Consider the following 15,721-nt stretch of genomic DNA (forward strand, 5'->3'; position numbering starts at 1 on the left):
CCAAGAAACCATCTGAGTCACGCCTGTTGCTGAATATCGGCAAGTTCGGCAGGGTTCTGGAAAATTAGGAGCAAGTGTGAGCTGTTTTTGACCTCTATGGAGTTTCTAGATCTCTGCAGCCATATATGTGTGATTTGTGCCGAATATCAGCTCCAGTAAGACACAAGGTTTGGGCTCATGAAATTGGTACAGTTCCTTTGGCTTATTTAAAGCCTACTTGCCCCTAGTTTGTCATTCCGGACTAGACCAGTCCTGTTGAGTTGGTAAAAATCATTCTTTACCTTATGTCTTATTTTTGATCAACTCTATCAGTTGTAATAATATTACACATACAACGGTGGCAATGATTTTTTTTTATTATCAAGTAATATTTAGTTCTATAATTTATCAGAAAAAGGTGAAAAATTGCCACTACAACGTCCCAGTCGTTGTATTCGAATTGAGAATGCACCAGTGAAACTTTTTCTCACCCGACACTGATTTTAATACCTCTATATCTGTATCACGCTGCGTGGAACTCATTGCAATCACATTATGTAAGGTAACACGAGGCCAATGATTGTTGTGGTCTGAATCTAACTGAGCACTTGATAAAGATGCTGCATTGATTGTAGATTGGTCATGTCATGGCTGATATCAGACTTGCCTCTTAAGGTCAACCTCTTGTCAAATTTGTTGCTAATTCATTTTCTGTTAATTAATGAATTAACTAATTATTTCTGTTCTACTGTGTATAAGCCCAATTGCGGAGATCTGGGAATGTGGTTACAGCCCACCCCCGGACACCTTTAAAGCTGAGGTCAGGATTTAAACAAATCCCCAGTTAAACCCTATAACCTAAACCAAATCATTTGGAAGTAAAAACAAAGTTGAAACTTATCAACCGAACTCTGTTGTAAACTCCCATTAGATTTTGCGGAGCTACTTCTTTGCGCCACTAAACCCTCTTCGAAGAGGTACAGACTGAATTGGTGTCTTAATCCTGAGGACTCTTCTTCATCTTTCTGTTCTTGTGAGTACTCCTCATAAGGATAAAAATGCAAGAAGACACACACTCACACGGATCTGTTCTCTACTGTCCTCCCATCAAAGTGACCGTTTGAACGCCCTTCCAGCCAAAATCCATAACACAGCCACAGCATTAGCAGCACACCATCGATAGCTGTGACGTCATTAAGGCACAGGCAGTGTGAGTCAATGGAACAATACAGTATGTGTGTGTTTGTGTTTCTCTTGAACTGCAAAGAGACGGTTGCATAAACTTTTTAAACGTCAAACAGAATTTTATCTGGGTTATGATCAGGGAATGTACTCAAAGTGAAATTAGACCACTTTTTAAATTTTATCAGGGGAAAACAAAAAAGGATAAAGCTGACATGTTATTTTATTGCATCTAATTATTCTTACGGTGGATGGAGGGAAAATCCTTGCCTCTGTTTGGCTATTCATGCTCTGAGCATACTTGTGATTTTCATGTGATCACTTGAGATTTGTTCTTAGAGGATACTCTTACGTTTCTCTGTAAGAAGGAGTAAGTAGTTCGGTAAGTATGTCACACTCAGTAAAGAACCTTTTTACTCTGGCTCTTTACAGCATTTTCAAGTGTAATTCTTAGAAGTTTGATTAATACAGGCCCTGATAACTGACAGGAAAATGAACAATATTTCACATATTGATTTTGAATAGTATCGGGTTCTGTTCCTTATTTTCAGCTTTTAAAAAAGGCCAAAATTAATATTTGTATCTGAAAGCAAATTTGGTGACTTGCATTATCATCAATGTGGGTCAGTCCACATCTGTTATCAAATTTGTAGACAGACACAAATTTGGAAGCTCTGAGTACCCAAAGTCTTAATGCATTTTTGGAGGGGAAAGGGTAACACGTGAAGATTCCCACCAAACTATGACAATCTGAAAGATGAGAATTTGCACCCAAAAAAGTCCGAGATGAGAAACGGCTTGTGTGACATATGACCAGATGTAGATAAAATAGCTGCAAAATCACAGCACAGAGTTTTATGTGTGTCAGTAACTCATGAACACACACATGCATGCCTGCGGTTCGTCTTAACGACTGTAATCAAATGCAATCAAAGTGATCTGTCTGTCTTCTGTCCTGTCTACTCATTAGGACGACACCAGGTTCCAGCCGTGTGCTTAAAGCTCAGACTACATGCAGGGAGTGGCTGGTTGAATGTGCTGTGTCTGCTTCAGGCAACACACCGGAGCTGAGCTGTTTTCTCTCATTTGGAGGAGGAAGCTAAATAAGCTGGTCCAGCTTTCCCAAACAGAGTGACATGGAGTCACTCCAATTCCCCTAAATGGAAGATTATTTTGCATTCTTTAAAAAATGAGATGCATCGTTAAAACATTTTATTGCATCCTAGACATGTATCCGTTAAAGGGCAAAATACTTTGAACAGTGCTAACGAAAAAAAAAGAAAGAAAGAAAGAAAAAACAATCGGGAAGGTACAGTACAATGCATGAGTCCGTTTTATGTTTTGATGGTGTGTGTTCATGCCTCCGTGCTGGTGACAGCTGTTGCCGGAGGCACTTTGCATTTCGGGTTGTCCGTTCGAACGTACGAACAAAACACTTGTACAAATGTACGTATGCGAATAGGACATATACGTCCTTATGTAGGTCCCGTTCGCATGGACGCAATGTCTCAGAAAACACCTTGAGGGGAATTTCTTCAAATCTGGCACAAATGTTCCTCTCGACTCAAGAATGAACTGATCTGATTTTGGAGGTCAAAGGTCACGCACACTGTGACCTCACAAAACCCGTTTTTCTAAAGTCCTTCGCAGTCTTCGCTACATATATTACATGAGTCTAGACAGACATGGATGTAAACTGCAACTTGACTGGTTGGCGGAGGCGTAGAACCGCAAGGCGGTAATTCTAGTTCTTCTTACTGTGGCCAAACAGATGACAACATGTTATGTTTTTGCCGGAGGAGTTTTTAAAGTGTGACATGTTTCAGCGATTTAAATGATCAAAAGTAAATTTCAGGTGTGGATGAATTATAGGACGATGAGAAATTGAGATTGGGTGTCTACATAGACACCACTCCATATTATCACCAGTACAAATATACAATGTAGTTTTTAGTCATGCGTGATAGTTCACTGTGCAAATTTAAACAACAGCTTTTTTTACATCTTCCATCTGAGCTAAAGGGATCATATTGCACAGTGTCAATACGACGCAACGGGCCTTTGAATAAAGTGGCAGTGGACAGACTTTTCTGCAGTGAAAGTAAACGTCTGGATGACAGTCGTCATTAGTTTTGCAGGTATTTGGTCATAAACCAAAGTATTGGATAAATTAACATTTTGACCTGATTAAGCTCTAGCAATTCATCCTGAGGGGAACACGAATATGTCAATTAAATTTAATGACCATCTTATAGTTTTTAGTTTTATTTTATTGTCAATGTAAACCTCATGGTGGCGCTGGAGGAGAAGTCCATGCCTCACCAAAGTCATTAGGAGGCATTGTCTGTGGCCCATGAATGTCTGTAGCAAATTTCATGGTAATCCATCCAACAGCAGTCGAGATATTTCTGGACTAAAGCGGTGGACTGACAGACTGACACCGCCATGCCTAGAGCAATGCCTCTAGCATGGCTAAAACACAGACCATCACTGACCCGTGGATCCGCAAGGTCACACGTCAGTCTAACCGAGGTTTACAGCACGAAGCTGGAGGTGTGTTTCTGTGACAAACGTCGCCAAGAACAGCGGACTGATCAGGTTGAGTCCGTGCCATGTGATTATTGCCCGAGTTGGTGATTGACAGCTGCTCTCCCTCCTCAGGACCAATGAACAGCTGGTGGCTTTCCTGTCAAAGTACCGCAACATGAACTTCATCAAATCTCACGGCAGAGACAATGCACGGTAAGAGAGTCGTTAGCTCCCTGTGTCTCTCTACCACAGTTTATCTCTCCGTTTTTGTCGTCCTTTATGTTTGTTTCTTTATCTCTGATGGTGAAATAAGACTTTTTGTAACAAACAAAAAAGATTCTGAACTACTCCTCTAAATGTCAGATGGAAGTTGAATGATCCACAAACTATGACGGCCCCTTTCCCTTTTTTCTTCTTTGCTTTCGTAGATTCGATATAATAGGAAAAAACAATCAAAACTTAATGTGTACGTGTTAAGTTTACATGTGGCTGAAGCCCAAACACACTGACAACTTCTCATATCAAAATATGGCCAAAAATATGCTTATATAGTCCTGGTTTGCATGATTTAAGGCTTCACAGTTGTCATTCACGTTTGCTTTTGCACGTCTGCCCTGAGCAGAATCACCTTTAAGTGGACTGAAAACTGGTAATAAAATTTCTTGAAGTCACAAAGGGCCGGTGCATAGATATGAATACAGGCAACTCTGGCAACTGCAGTTTGTACAAGCTGCAGTATATTTCCAGATCTCTTGGCTAAAAGATGTTGTCACTACAACACTACACTTGACTTGGCATCTAAGCCAATATTATATTATTATGGCTTTGTCCTCATTTTCTTTCATGTATTTTTCTTCTATCCAGGATGTGAAACCTCAGTGTGTTTTTACGTTTAGACACAGTTTTAGTCATTAAGTCGCTTACACCGACATCCTATGTCAAAAATATGGTCTCTTTCTACAGTATGACAGTAAATGTGTCTCCAGGTGGAAGCATTTGATCTGTTGCTCAGTTTGATCATTCACCTCAACACTGAAAACCCTGTGTCATCTCAGTTTCATCCGTAAACAGGGTCTTGACCGTCTCTTCTACGAGTGCGACACCCACATGTGGCGTCTCGGGGACCGCAAGATCCCAGAGGGCATTGCTGTGGACGGAGGCTCTGACTGGTTCCTACTCAACCGGCCCTTCGTGGATTATGTGGTTAACTCCAGAGACGAGTTGGTCAGCAACATGAAGCGCTTCTACACCTACACACTGCTGCCTGCTGAGGTAACACAGGCAGGAATGCCAATGAGTCACAACAGTCAATTACAGTTAAAACTTGTAGATTAGATACTTAATTGAGATTGGAAGACAAATGCGAAGAACCTTGTCTGTCTTTCTGTACTTGCCTCCACCTCCAGTCATTTTTCCACACCGTGCTGGAGAACAGCCCCCACTGTGAGACCATGGTGGACAACAACCTGAGGCTCACCAACTGGAACCGCAAACTGGGGTGTAAATGCCAGTATAAGCACATTGTGGACTGGTGTGGCTGCTCACCCAACGACTTCAAGCCTCCAGATCTTCCGCGATTCCAGGTGAGCCCTAACGTACGTGAACACGCTGATGACAATCTGAGCCCATTTCCTGTTATTTGCCGCTGAGCTCTGGCTAGTGTGAGCTATCGTCAGACAGCTCACACCAGCCAAAAATAATTTGGCTGGTCAAGTTTTTAACAACTTCAGACTATTAAAAAAAAATCAGATTTTCTGTCTGTAAAACTGAAAGAGTCAAGCAATGCTTTTACACCCTTCCACTTTGACGACTGCATCGCTGCGTGTACCTGCTTGAAAACTTGAGCTGTTGCTTCAAGTTACTGTATTTGACATTCTGCCACCGGCCCGCCGACCAAGGTTAAGTGCTGTTTTTCCATGTACACGCAAAGTGCGAAGTGCAGCTCTGCACAGGCGTAGTGGAACTCTCCTGAGACTCACTGAGTTTTATATCAGACAGACAGCCCTGCGAGACCAAAGAACTTTAAATGTCCTCGGTAGCCACGGTCCAAGTCTGTTAACAGTGTCCTGTATGATTGTTTCTGAAAAAGGATAAGAGACCCCTTGTCTTACTATTTGACCTTTCCACCATGACAGATGACACTGAAGATGGTCTCTCTTTAACTCCTCAGTTGTCTCAAAGCTCTGCATGGCTCATCTTTTTTTTGTATGAAGTGTGATAATGTTACAGTCCTGTAAAGGCTGGTTGAGCAGGGCTACCAAGATAACAGTCACGGTAGTGACCCTGGACGTTCAGTCAGTCTGTACTCTCCACCTTTCCTTCTCAGGGCCTCAGCGGCTGGGGACCAGAATAGCTTTGTCTTCACAAATTAGCAGTGCCACTTTTACTTACAACACGCGGTCCTTGGCTCTGTGTACCGACAGACCTAAAGACAGCGTCTGCGGTCGAGCTACTGATGGTTTCTATAAGGAGAGATGATCCTGGAAACAGCTGTACATTTAAGGCAGTTAGTATTTTTAGATCTTTGTAGCTAGTTGCCGCTGAGGTTTCTAAGGTTGTCATTAGCATAATGTCGGGTTTTGCCAGCTAGCAAAGCAACTCAGAGTCCTGAATGTAAGGGTCAGGAACACACATGTGGAGTATACTACAGAAGACTTTTAGAACGCTGCCATTTTCCCAGTTTTTATTGAATTTGAGCAGTTCAAGTCCGGTGAATAACCTTAAATGGTACAAAGGCAAACGATTAACTGGCCAGGAAAAAAAAAAAAAAAAGTTTAGGTCACCAAAAACTGAAAAACCATGTGAATTTCATAGAAAACAGGCCTTTTTCGGGGATTAAGAACTTTCCTGCAGCAATAGAAGTAAATGAAGCCTTAAAAGTTAATGCAGTTAACTCCTACAGATGGCCCGACTTTAATTGATGACTTCCAAACCCTCTGTTGGAACAAACTGCGTTACTAAACCCTCTGATGCTTTAGTAGGACAACACTGTACTGCAGGAAATAGGGCTGTGTATTTCAGAGTGGTGAGAAAAAGTCAAGTAGCAGAAGAAGACAGACTGGTCGGTCAGGGGTTCATCCTACAGCAAGATAATGACCCAGAACGTTAGAGGAACAGAACCAGACAGGGGCCTCACATGGTGGAAGACCAGCACAGTCTCCAGACCTCAACCCCACAGAGCTGGTTTGGGATGAACTGCACAGAGGGTGAAAGCAAAGCGACCTGCAGGGGCAACACATTCGTGGGAACTTTTACAAGTGTTGGGACGAACTTTCTGAAAAAAGAAAGAAGGTGATGATTGGGTTCAGTTGCTGGATGAGTCAGAAATTTAGATTAAATTGAGTTCAAGAAGAAGATTCCATGATTCCTGCTTTTACATCTCCAGCTGTTTGTTTTTTTTGCTCTAGAAACACAGACATTGAATTATGTAAATTGTATTAACAGCTGGAAAAATTGTGCTGTTCTAAAACTTTTGAGCGGTAGTGTATGTACAGTACAATAGACGCATTTTCACACGCTACTTTAGTTTCTTCCATTATTTGACCATTTGAAACACTCGAGATTAGGATGTCCAGCCAAAAAAATATACGTTTGTTTTGTGTTAGTTTTGGGAAACGTGGGCGTCTTTGAGTTGCTCATCTTTCTGTTTTCTTACATTTTATAGACTAATGTAGATTAATTGAGGAAATAATTGATAAATCAGTCGATTATGAAAATGATCATTATTTGCAACCCTAAAATAGTTAGTCAATTAGATTAAATTAATTGGTTTTAGCTTCTCAAGTGTAAATATTTACAGGTTTTCTTAGTCTGCTATAACAATAAAGTTATTATTATATATTTACATTTTAGGCTGTTGGTTGTACAAAACAAGCAGTCTGAAAATGTCACCTTGTGCTTTAGGAAGTTGTGATCGGTATTTTACTCTCTTTTTTTTTCTGACAATTTATTGACCAAACGATTAATCGAGAAAAGAATCAGCAGATTAATCAATAATGGACATAAAAATACCTACTTTTCTTTGTCACACATCATTGTGATATTTGGGTTTTGGACTGCTGATCAGAAAAAACAAAGCTGACACAATTTTTTGACATTTATAGACTAAACCTATCTGTTAATCAAAATAATTGAAAGAATAATCAATAATGAAAATAATTATTATTTATTGCTGTAACTAAAAATGTAAATTAAAAATAAACTAAAACAACCAAAAAGAGAGAAAGTAAAATCCAAAGCGGCATGTGCCCAGGGTCAAAACGTGTCAGATGTTGACTTAACACAGCTGAAGCAGGTCCAAGAAGAGAAGAGCTCATATTTAGCCGACCTCCGTCAGGCAGAGTGGAGAACGTGTAGGAAAGAGACATGGGTATAATTTCCCTCTGATCTTAAGATGAAGGAAACAAAAATCCTTCCCGACCCTGTAACTAGCGGCTCCTACTTGTCTTCAGCTGTGTAGGGACACAGATCGTAAGGCAACAGACCCAGAATAGCCTCTTAGATAAAACTGTCCTGCTGAACAACGAGCTCCGCTGTGGTCTCATGGTTCTCATTATGTTGGGGTTTCCTTGCTCGTTGGTGCTGCCGGAGCCCACCGAGAGTCGGTTTGGTGAAGTCACACCCTCCTGATGATATCATAAACCACGCCCTTCCTCCCTCCAGGCCGGGCCACATGACGAGTGTGTGTGCGCGTGTGTGTGTGAGTGAGAGCGTACGTGGATATGTGAGAGAGCGGGAGACCTGACCATTGCTTAACCTGCTTTTCCGTAGGATGTAGGGTGGAGGGTTCCCAGGTATATTTTTTTGTTCTTACGTGAAGTGTCTTTGAATATCTAGAAATACAAGTCACTAGCGTTCACTCTAAAGCCGAAATGATTGATTGATTAGCAGGGCAAATGAAAATCTGCAACAATTTTGATAACAGATTAATCGTTTTAGTCATTTTAGATGCAAAAACGCCAAAAAATCCTTTGGTTCTAGCTTCTTAAAGATGAATATCTGCTGGTGTCAGTCTTCTGTGATAGTAAGTTGAATATTCTAAGGCTTTGGGCTGTTGGTCAGACAAAACAAGATATTCAAATATGTTAACTGGAATTTTGGGAAATTTTATGATTATGACTTTTTTCACTATTTTTGGAGAATTTATAGAGCATAAAATGAATTGATCAATCATGAAAATAATCTGCAACGTAATCGATAATGAGAATAATTGTTAGTTGCAGCTCTATTTCACTCACAGTTGCATAATCAAGACATAAAAAAACACATTAAGTCATAACACGACGCTATTTTCTCACATCACAGCAGTAGAGCCCAACCAATACCCAATTCTTAAGGCCGACATAGATATTAAAAAATCTGATAATGATATATCAGCCTCTGTTTGTTTTTTAATATAAATGCAAAAGATAAACTCTTTTTTTTTTTCTAAAGAATCCCTTAAATTATTTCCTAACAGCACTTTGACAAAGATACATAGTGAATGAGACATTTTAAAGTGAAAAAATACACACGTCTTGTTCTCTGGAGGACAAATGTAATGGAGACGCTGTTTCTAAATGACCTCAAACATATCTCTGACCTACCTGTACTGACATATACTGTCACTGAATGACCCACATATATGCCAAAACAAATATATCTGGGAAAATCGGACGATACATATTGGCCCAGAAAATATATCAATCAGTAGCCAGAAAGTAACATAAGCACCAAAGGAAACCTGTTGGTCACAACTGAGACTGAGACGCCCTCCAGGTTTTGTGCTTAGCCTTCAAAATAAAAGGTTTTCTTCTGATGTATTTATCAAACACAATGAGATCTCAGGTTTGGTAATATTTAAATTACTGGTGGCACAGACATACCCATTAACATCCAATCAACCTAAATTTGACTTAATGTCTTTTACTCACTGTGTTGGAATATTGAGGCACGGTCTTCCTGTCCATTTTGTTTTTAGTACGTTGGATTTTTGTTTCTGGGGATAGTTTATTTTCCTGTGGACTGTTGCTGATCAGCACAGATTGTCAGTTCCGGTGTTTTGTTTTTTGTTTTTGTTTTTTTCTTCACAGAGCTATTTCACTTCTCCTTTGTTATCCAGGCATCACGGTGTCAAACTTTGTTGGCCATAGACCATGTGTGTGTGTGTGTGTGTGTGTGTGTGTGTGTGTGTGTGTGTGTGTGTGTGTGTGTGTTTGTGTTTGTTGCCAGGGAGTTGTCTGTGGTTGCCATAGTATCATAAGGTTTGGCTTGAGCATGAAATGATGAAAATAAAATCATAGTTTTTACTGTGTGTTTATATAAATGGTTGTGTGTATGTTGAACATTCGAGTGATCGCTTGCTGCAGGGGCTGTTTTTAGCACGTGTGTGAAACTGCATGCAAAGTTATTTTTGGCCCAAACACTGACCACAGGTCATATTGAACATGCAGACAGAATCAGCTCTCTGGCCCCTCATCAGCAGAGGTCACTGGAACTCCTCTCACATCCTTTCTCCTTCTGTTGTCTCCCACCACAACAGTTGGTGACAAGGTGCCATGGAGCAAGGCATTTAACACCCAGCTGCACCAGACTGGTAGAGTACAGTAGCACACTGCACTGACTGACTCTGAATCTGTGTTAATGAGCGTCAATTTTGTGCAGTTTTACAGCAGCTTTCTCCTTGAATGTCATGTCACTACCACGGGTGACCCACTGGGCTCTCGGGGTGCTGTAATTAAAGTTTTCTTCGGTACAGATCAGATTAACACAAGCGGTTATGCACACACAGGATATTGATTAAATATGTCGACTCATAAGCTAGTTCTGGCAAAGATTCATCTACCACACTGACTTTTGAGCTCAATAAAATCACTGGAAACTGCTCCAGATCACTCATATTTAATGAGTTCCAGGAGTTTATTTAATATTCTTCTATCTTACTTTCTTCTTTTTCTTGATTGTCATTTGTGGGTTATGCACTTATTTCTCCTTATTTTCTACAGTATATGGTCTCTCTCTGTCCCCTTACTAATTTTTTATTGAATGTCAAAGTATATCTAATTGTAATCATCCCTGCTTGTCTCCTCCTGTCTTTCCTGACCACAGCAAGTGTCCAGACCCACCTTCTTTGCCAGGAAGTTTGAGGCCAGTGTCAGTCAGGAGATCATCAGCCAGCTGGACTCCTTCCTGTTTGGAGCGTTTGCCTCAGGCACCCCGGGCCTCCAGGCCTACTGGGAAAACATCTATGAGCAGGAGACGGACGGGCCTGCCAGCCTATCAGACTCCGCACTCAGCCACTATCATGCCTTCGCTCGTATGGGATTATCCCGCGCTGCCAACTCACTGCAGGGCCATCCCAACGATAACAGCTGCAGGTACAAGCATGGTTACCAGGGATGGCATTGATGTGTTAAGAGAGCTGGATGCAGTGTGATCGTCAGTCTTGCTGTCAGTTTGTCCCTGGCCAAACTAAAAAAAAAACATTAAGTATTTTCCCCATACAGCACCACTATAAAAGACTCTCTGTAAAAGTGGTCAAGACAGGACCCTTCGAACAGTAGACAAGGTCAATTGTGGCTCTTTGCTTTGTGTACTTGAAACATAAATATTGAATATTTGTAAATGTACTCAAAATCCAGAAAAGCCCACACTGTGTGTATTTTGTCAAGTCCACATTAATGTGGAAGCCAGTGGGGAAAAAACAACCTATTTTCTGCTATAGTATCTCTAGCTCTCTTATTACATACAGTATATGGTACTAGGCTGGCCAAACGGCTTGTGAAGTCAAACACGTTCCTCAAGGGTTCTTAGATGATTGTAAAAAGTATTAGGAGTTCAGGGGGTTCTCAATGGGATTCCTAGGGTTTCTAAATGGGCTGCAGGAGTTCTTGATGTGGGTCCGGGGGTTCTTGAATATTATAAAAGGATGCTTGGGGGAGTTCCAGGGGTTCTTGATGGGTTTAACATGCCTCCTAAAGTATTCCAGAACGTTTTGTATTGGGGCCACTGGTACTAAAGTTCATTTTAGTTTGACAATCTCACTATAATGATCCCAGTTACAGTGCATAGTTCTTTTACATCTAACCTGTTTGGTTCGGTTCAAACAGATTTTGGAATGTTTTACCTTTTGGGTCGGTTCATTTTGGTTTGTGTGAAAGCTGACTGTCGAACTGTGAACTGTCAAAAAAAAGCAATCTCCTAAGTAATCCAAATTCCCTCCATAACGTTTGATACAAGACACCCTTTTTTTCCACTTTGTCACTACTTAAGATATGAGGTCCATTTGCTGTCTTGATTATTCCCTTGAGACATCAGACGAGATTACTGAATCTTAGATGTTTGTGTAAGTGCAGCATCACTTAGCGTCAGTTACCAGAAATTTGATTTTCCCATGTGGATCCATGTTGTGCTGATGATGACAGTACCCAACATTATCCAGTGACTGAATTACCTGTCAGTCCCAATGACTAGGTGTTTTTGTAACAAGCCAGTGTGAACAAGAAGTAGACCAGAACTAAAAGACAACAGTGGATCTTTATTCCTTGATTTGGACCAAATAGACTGAACTACAGATGTGAAGTCTGTGCTAAAATTGTTTCTGGCTTTGTTAAATGCCCATTTCCGCTTCATACACAGATATCAGTCCTCACCTGTTGTGAGTATATGAGGGCGCTTTGTATAAGTCATTTAGTCGCTGGGCCAGTAAATTGTGTTTTGCTCGTATTTTTTGCAGAGAGAGAAACTGCACAATCACTGTCTGAGGGGAAACGATGAGGACTGGCTGACGAAATATGTCTTTCCACTAAACTCACCACCACTGGTGTTTGTGTGTGTTTGCCAGTCCAAATTAAATACGAAGATAACGCTAGCTTGTCCTGAGGTACAATCAGGCTTCAGTTTCTGCACAGGCTGGATTTTTCCAGTAGAGTATGTGTGTGTGTGTGTGTGTGTGTGTGTGTGTGTGTGTGTGTGTGTGTGGTTGGGGGGGGTGGGTGGAGACCCACAGTACGTACAAGGAGGTACTTGTTGGATTTTGGGTGGGGATTGGTGGCTAGAATGGGTGGGGGCAGCATTATGGGAAGTGTGTGTGTGTGTGTGTGTGTGTGTGTGTGTGTGTGTGTGTGTGTGTGTGTGTGTGTGTGTGTGCATGGGGAGGATAGGGGGAGGTAAAACAGGACTAGTCTGTTCCCTTCAAACCTGTGATTTTAGTCAAACAACATATAAAACCATGTCTACACTAATGTGGAATAAATTTGAAAACACCATGTACATGTCAGACATGGCTCCATCCACATTAGCATTCTGAAATAGTTTATAGTTTGCAGATTTTGGTCTGCACTTACATTAAAAACAAGAAAACAGTAAAAATCTCTGCCTCCTCTTTTGCTTTGAGAACACCAACATTTTACATTTCTGCCACCAACTAGTAGGTGTTTGTATGGAGCTAAGACTCCAACAAAGAGGGCCCGTTCCTGCTCGTGCTCCATTCAGTCTTCTCTGGCTCTGTGATGGCTGATTTTATGTTTCAGTACAGCTGATCTCATGGTGCAGGTGTTGTTACTCACATATTGCTGTGTTGCTCTCGTCAGACCAGTTTAAAAAGTGATTTGATCAAAGGTTAGCTCGTTGATAACCTAGGCTCAGTGTAATTACTGGGCTACTGCATTGCAACCTTCCATTAAACCACTGTTGTACACTGATTAGGCGGTCTGAACACGGAAACACAAAGAGGCCCAGAGGTGTACTTAGGCACAGCAGAGTTTTGAGTAAAATACTAATGCCAGTATGCTAACATGCTGGTGTTTACCAGGTATAATGGTTACCATGCTTACCATCTTGGTTTAGCATGCTAACATTTGCTAATTAACACTAACCCCAACGTGCAGCTGAGGCTGATGGGATTGTCATTGATGATGGGGTTAGATTAAAAATCGATTATTACAATTCATCCCGAGGGGGGCGTAAAGGTGAGTTCGAAATTCCATGGCAATCTATCCAATAGCTGTTCAGATATTTCGGTCTGGACCAAAGTGGTGGACAGACTGACCTTGCTAGCCATAGAGCCATGCAGCTAGCACGGCTAATGTGTCAATGATAACACCTTACCTTCGAGGTTACAGATATTGACTCACGAAACAAGTGATTACACAGGGAGTCTGCCAGCTGTGTGTGGGTGGAAGGACAACACAGAGAGAAAAGATGCTTTTTCAAATGTATGCACTTTATCGCAGACGTGGTCTCAGTGCAGTTAGTGTGTGTGTGTGTGTGTGTGTCTCAGGTACGTCGCCACAAGCCACCCAGTGTCAGTCCACCTCTACTTCCTGTCAGACCAGTTCCAGGGCTACCTTGTACGTCATGTAGCCTCTAACCGAGCTTCCACCCAGCTGGAGAGCCTGGAGACCTGGGTGACAACCAAAGACCATTTCACCCTGGCCAGCACCCCCAGTCCCACAAACAGGCTGCAGCACGCCCAGGTCAGACACACCCACACTAATGTATTTATATCAACTTGACCAACATGGATGCTGACATTGTTGATTAAAGCTGCCAGTAGCTGATATTGTCGGTGCATATGATTATTCAGTACGTTTAAATGTCATATTCAGCAATTTATTAAGATGCTTGTTAAACTTTTAGGTTTGTTTTGAAAACAGCACCAGCAGGTGAAAACCATATATCTTTAAATTTGACCCCCCCTCGACATTTTTTGACAAGTTGAAATCTTCTTAGGCTCTCACAAGCCCTGTCAAAAGCTTTTACTGCTTTACATTCTTCTTTCGTCCTTTCAAAGTTTGTTTTGGATATCCAGGGATTTTATTTGACTGCTGCTACATGCACAGATTTGCCAAACAATTGTACAAATGAAAATATTTTAGTTTCTCACCCTCCCCCTGTTCTTCTGATATATTGTTGATTCAGAAAACATTCTTCATATCAGTACATTATAATAAATATCTATTATATTAATTGTTTGGCAAAAAGGCATGATCATTAGCACTTACAAGATGAATTATCCCCCAAAGTGAGTCCACTTTGCTTTTATAATCAACAAATGAACCATGTACAGTTATGGGTCACTTTTATTTAATTTGTTCAGAAACAAGCTATTCAACATGTTCCACAGAAAATGAGACAAATGCCAAAACAATAAATAACAATAAATAATAATGATAAAGTACAAAGAAGGGTACAGGACAGGGCACAGAAAAAAAACACTTAATACAGAAATGCAACTTAATTAAAAGTCACTTTGTAACAGCCTTCCTGATGAAACTGGACTTGCTACTTGAGTTTAAGTCCACAAATGCATGGACTGTGGAGCGCTTCAGTAATGAGTAAAACCTTGAAGTCCTTTTTAAAATCAACTGTAAGCCACTGTTAGAATTTACGGCAGCTATTCCCAGATACTAAACTGACCTGCAATTTGAGCCTGAAGGTTAGTTCGATTAGGCCTTTTCTGACCCTGACCTGTTCTTCAGGTGGGAACTGATTGGGATCCTAAGGAGCGTCTCTTCAGGAACTGGGGGGGTCCGCTGGGTCCCGAGGACGAGCCGGTGGCCGTGCAGCGCTGGAGCCGAGGCCAGAGCAACCTGACAGCCACCGTGGTGTGGATCGACCCCACCAACGTCATTGCTGCCACATATGACATCCTGGTGGATGCTTCTGCTGAGGTCACCCACTACCGTCCGCCGCTCACCCCGCCGCTGAGGCCTGGTGTGTGGACTCTGAAGGTGCTGCACCACTGGAACCCGCTAGGCCAGACCAGCTTCATCGTGGCTCCGCTGGAGTTTCACCGCCAACAGCCCATGCTGCAAGGTGAGCGATCCAAACACTGCCGCTGTGTTTACATCCATATAAGAAACCAGATTACTGAGAGAAAGCCGGTTCTGGCAGGACGCAGAACTGGATTTCCACTGGTTCACGTCAGTATTAGGGCTTGACAATACTGTGAAAATCTTCCATCGTGGTATATGCAATTACAGTGTGTGTGTATATATACACATACAATTGTCAGTTTATTAGGTACAGCTAGCTAAAACTAATGCAGTCT

General features: G+C 41.5%; 1 protein-coding gene and 1 long non-coding RNA gene across 4 annotated transcripts in view; one reads left to right on the plus strand and one right to left on the minus strand.

Annotated features, from left to right (window-relative positions):
• Positions 1–15,721, plus strand: part of LOC120788188 (xylosyltransferase 1-like) — a 36,874-nt gene that overhangs the window by 18,548 nt on the left and 2,605 nt on the right. Inside the window, exons 5-11 of one of the 2 annotated variants that reach the window (XM_040123758.1) lie at positions 3,823–3,903; positions 4,746–4,962; positions 5,097–5,273; positions 10,211–10,264; positions 10,777–11,045; positions 13,949–14,144; positions 15,150–15,486. In XM_040123758.1, coding sequence (XP_039979692.1) covers positions 3,823–3,903; positions 4,746–4,962; positions 5,097–5,273; positions 10,211–10,264; positions 10,777–11,045; positions 13,949–14,144; positions 15,150–15,486 — 1,331 coding nt within the window. The remainder of the gene's footprint in view (positions 1–3,822; positions 3,904–4,745; positions 4,963–5,096; positions 5,274–10,210; positions 10,265–10,776; positions 11,046–13,948; positions 14,145–15,149; positions 15,487–15,721) is intronic. The other variant, XM_040123759.1, reaches the window with a different exon arrangement.
• LOC120788192 overlaps positions 15,410–15,721 on the minus strand; it is a 10,877-nt gene continuing 10,565 nt past the window's right edge. Inside the window, exon 5 of one of the 2 annotated variants that reach the window (XR_005707199.1) lies at positions 15,410–15,508. This is a non-coding gene — a long non-coding RNA (uncharacterized LOC120788192). The remainder of the gene's footprint in view (positions 15,509–15,721) is intronic. The other variant, XR_005707200.1, reaches the window with a different exon arrangement.

Source organism: Xiphias gladius, chromosome 3 (genome assembly GCF_016859285.1).
Source record: "Xiphias gladius isolate SHS-SW01 ecotype Sanya breed wild chromosome 3, ASM1685928v1, whole genome shotgun sequence".
Lineage (NCBI taxonomy): Eukaryota > Metazoa > Chordata > Actinopteri > Istiophoriformes > Xiphiidae > Xiphias > Xiphias gladius.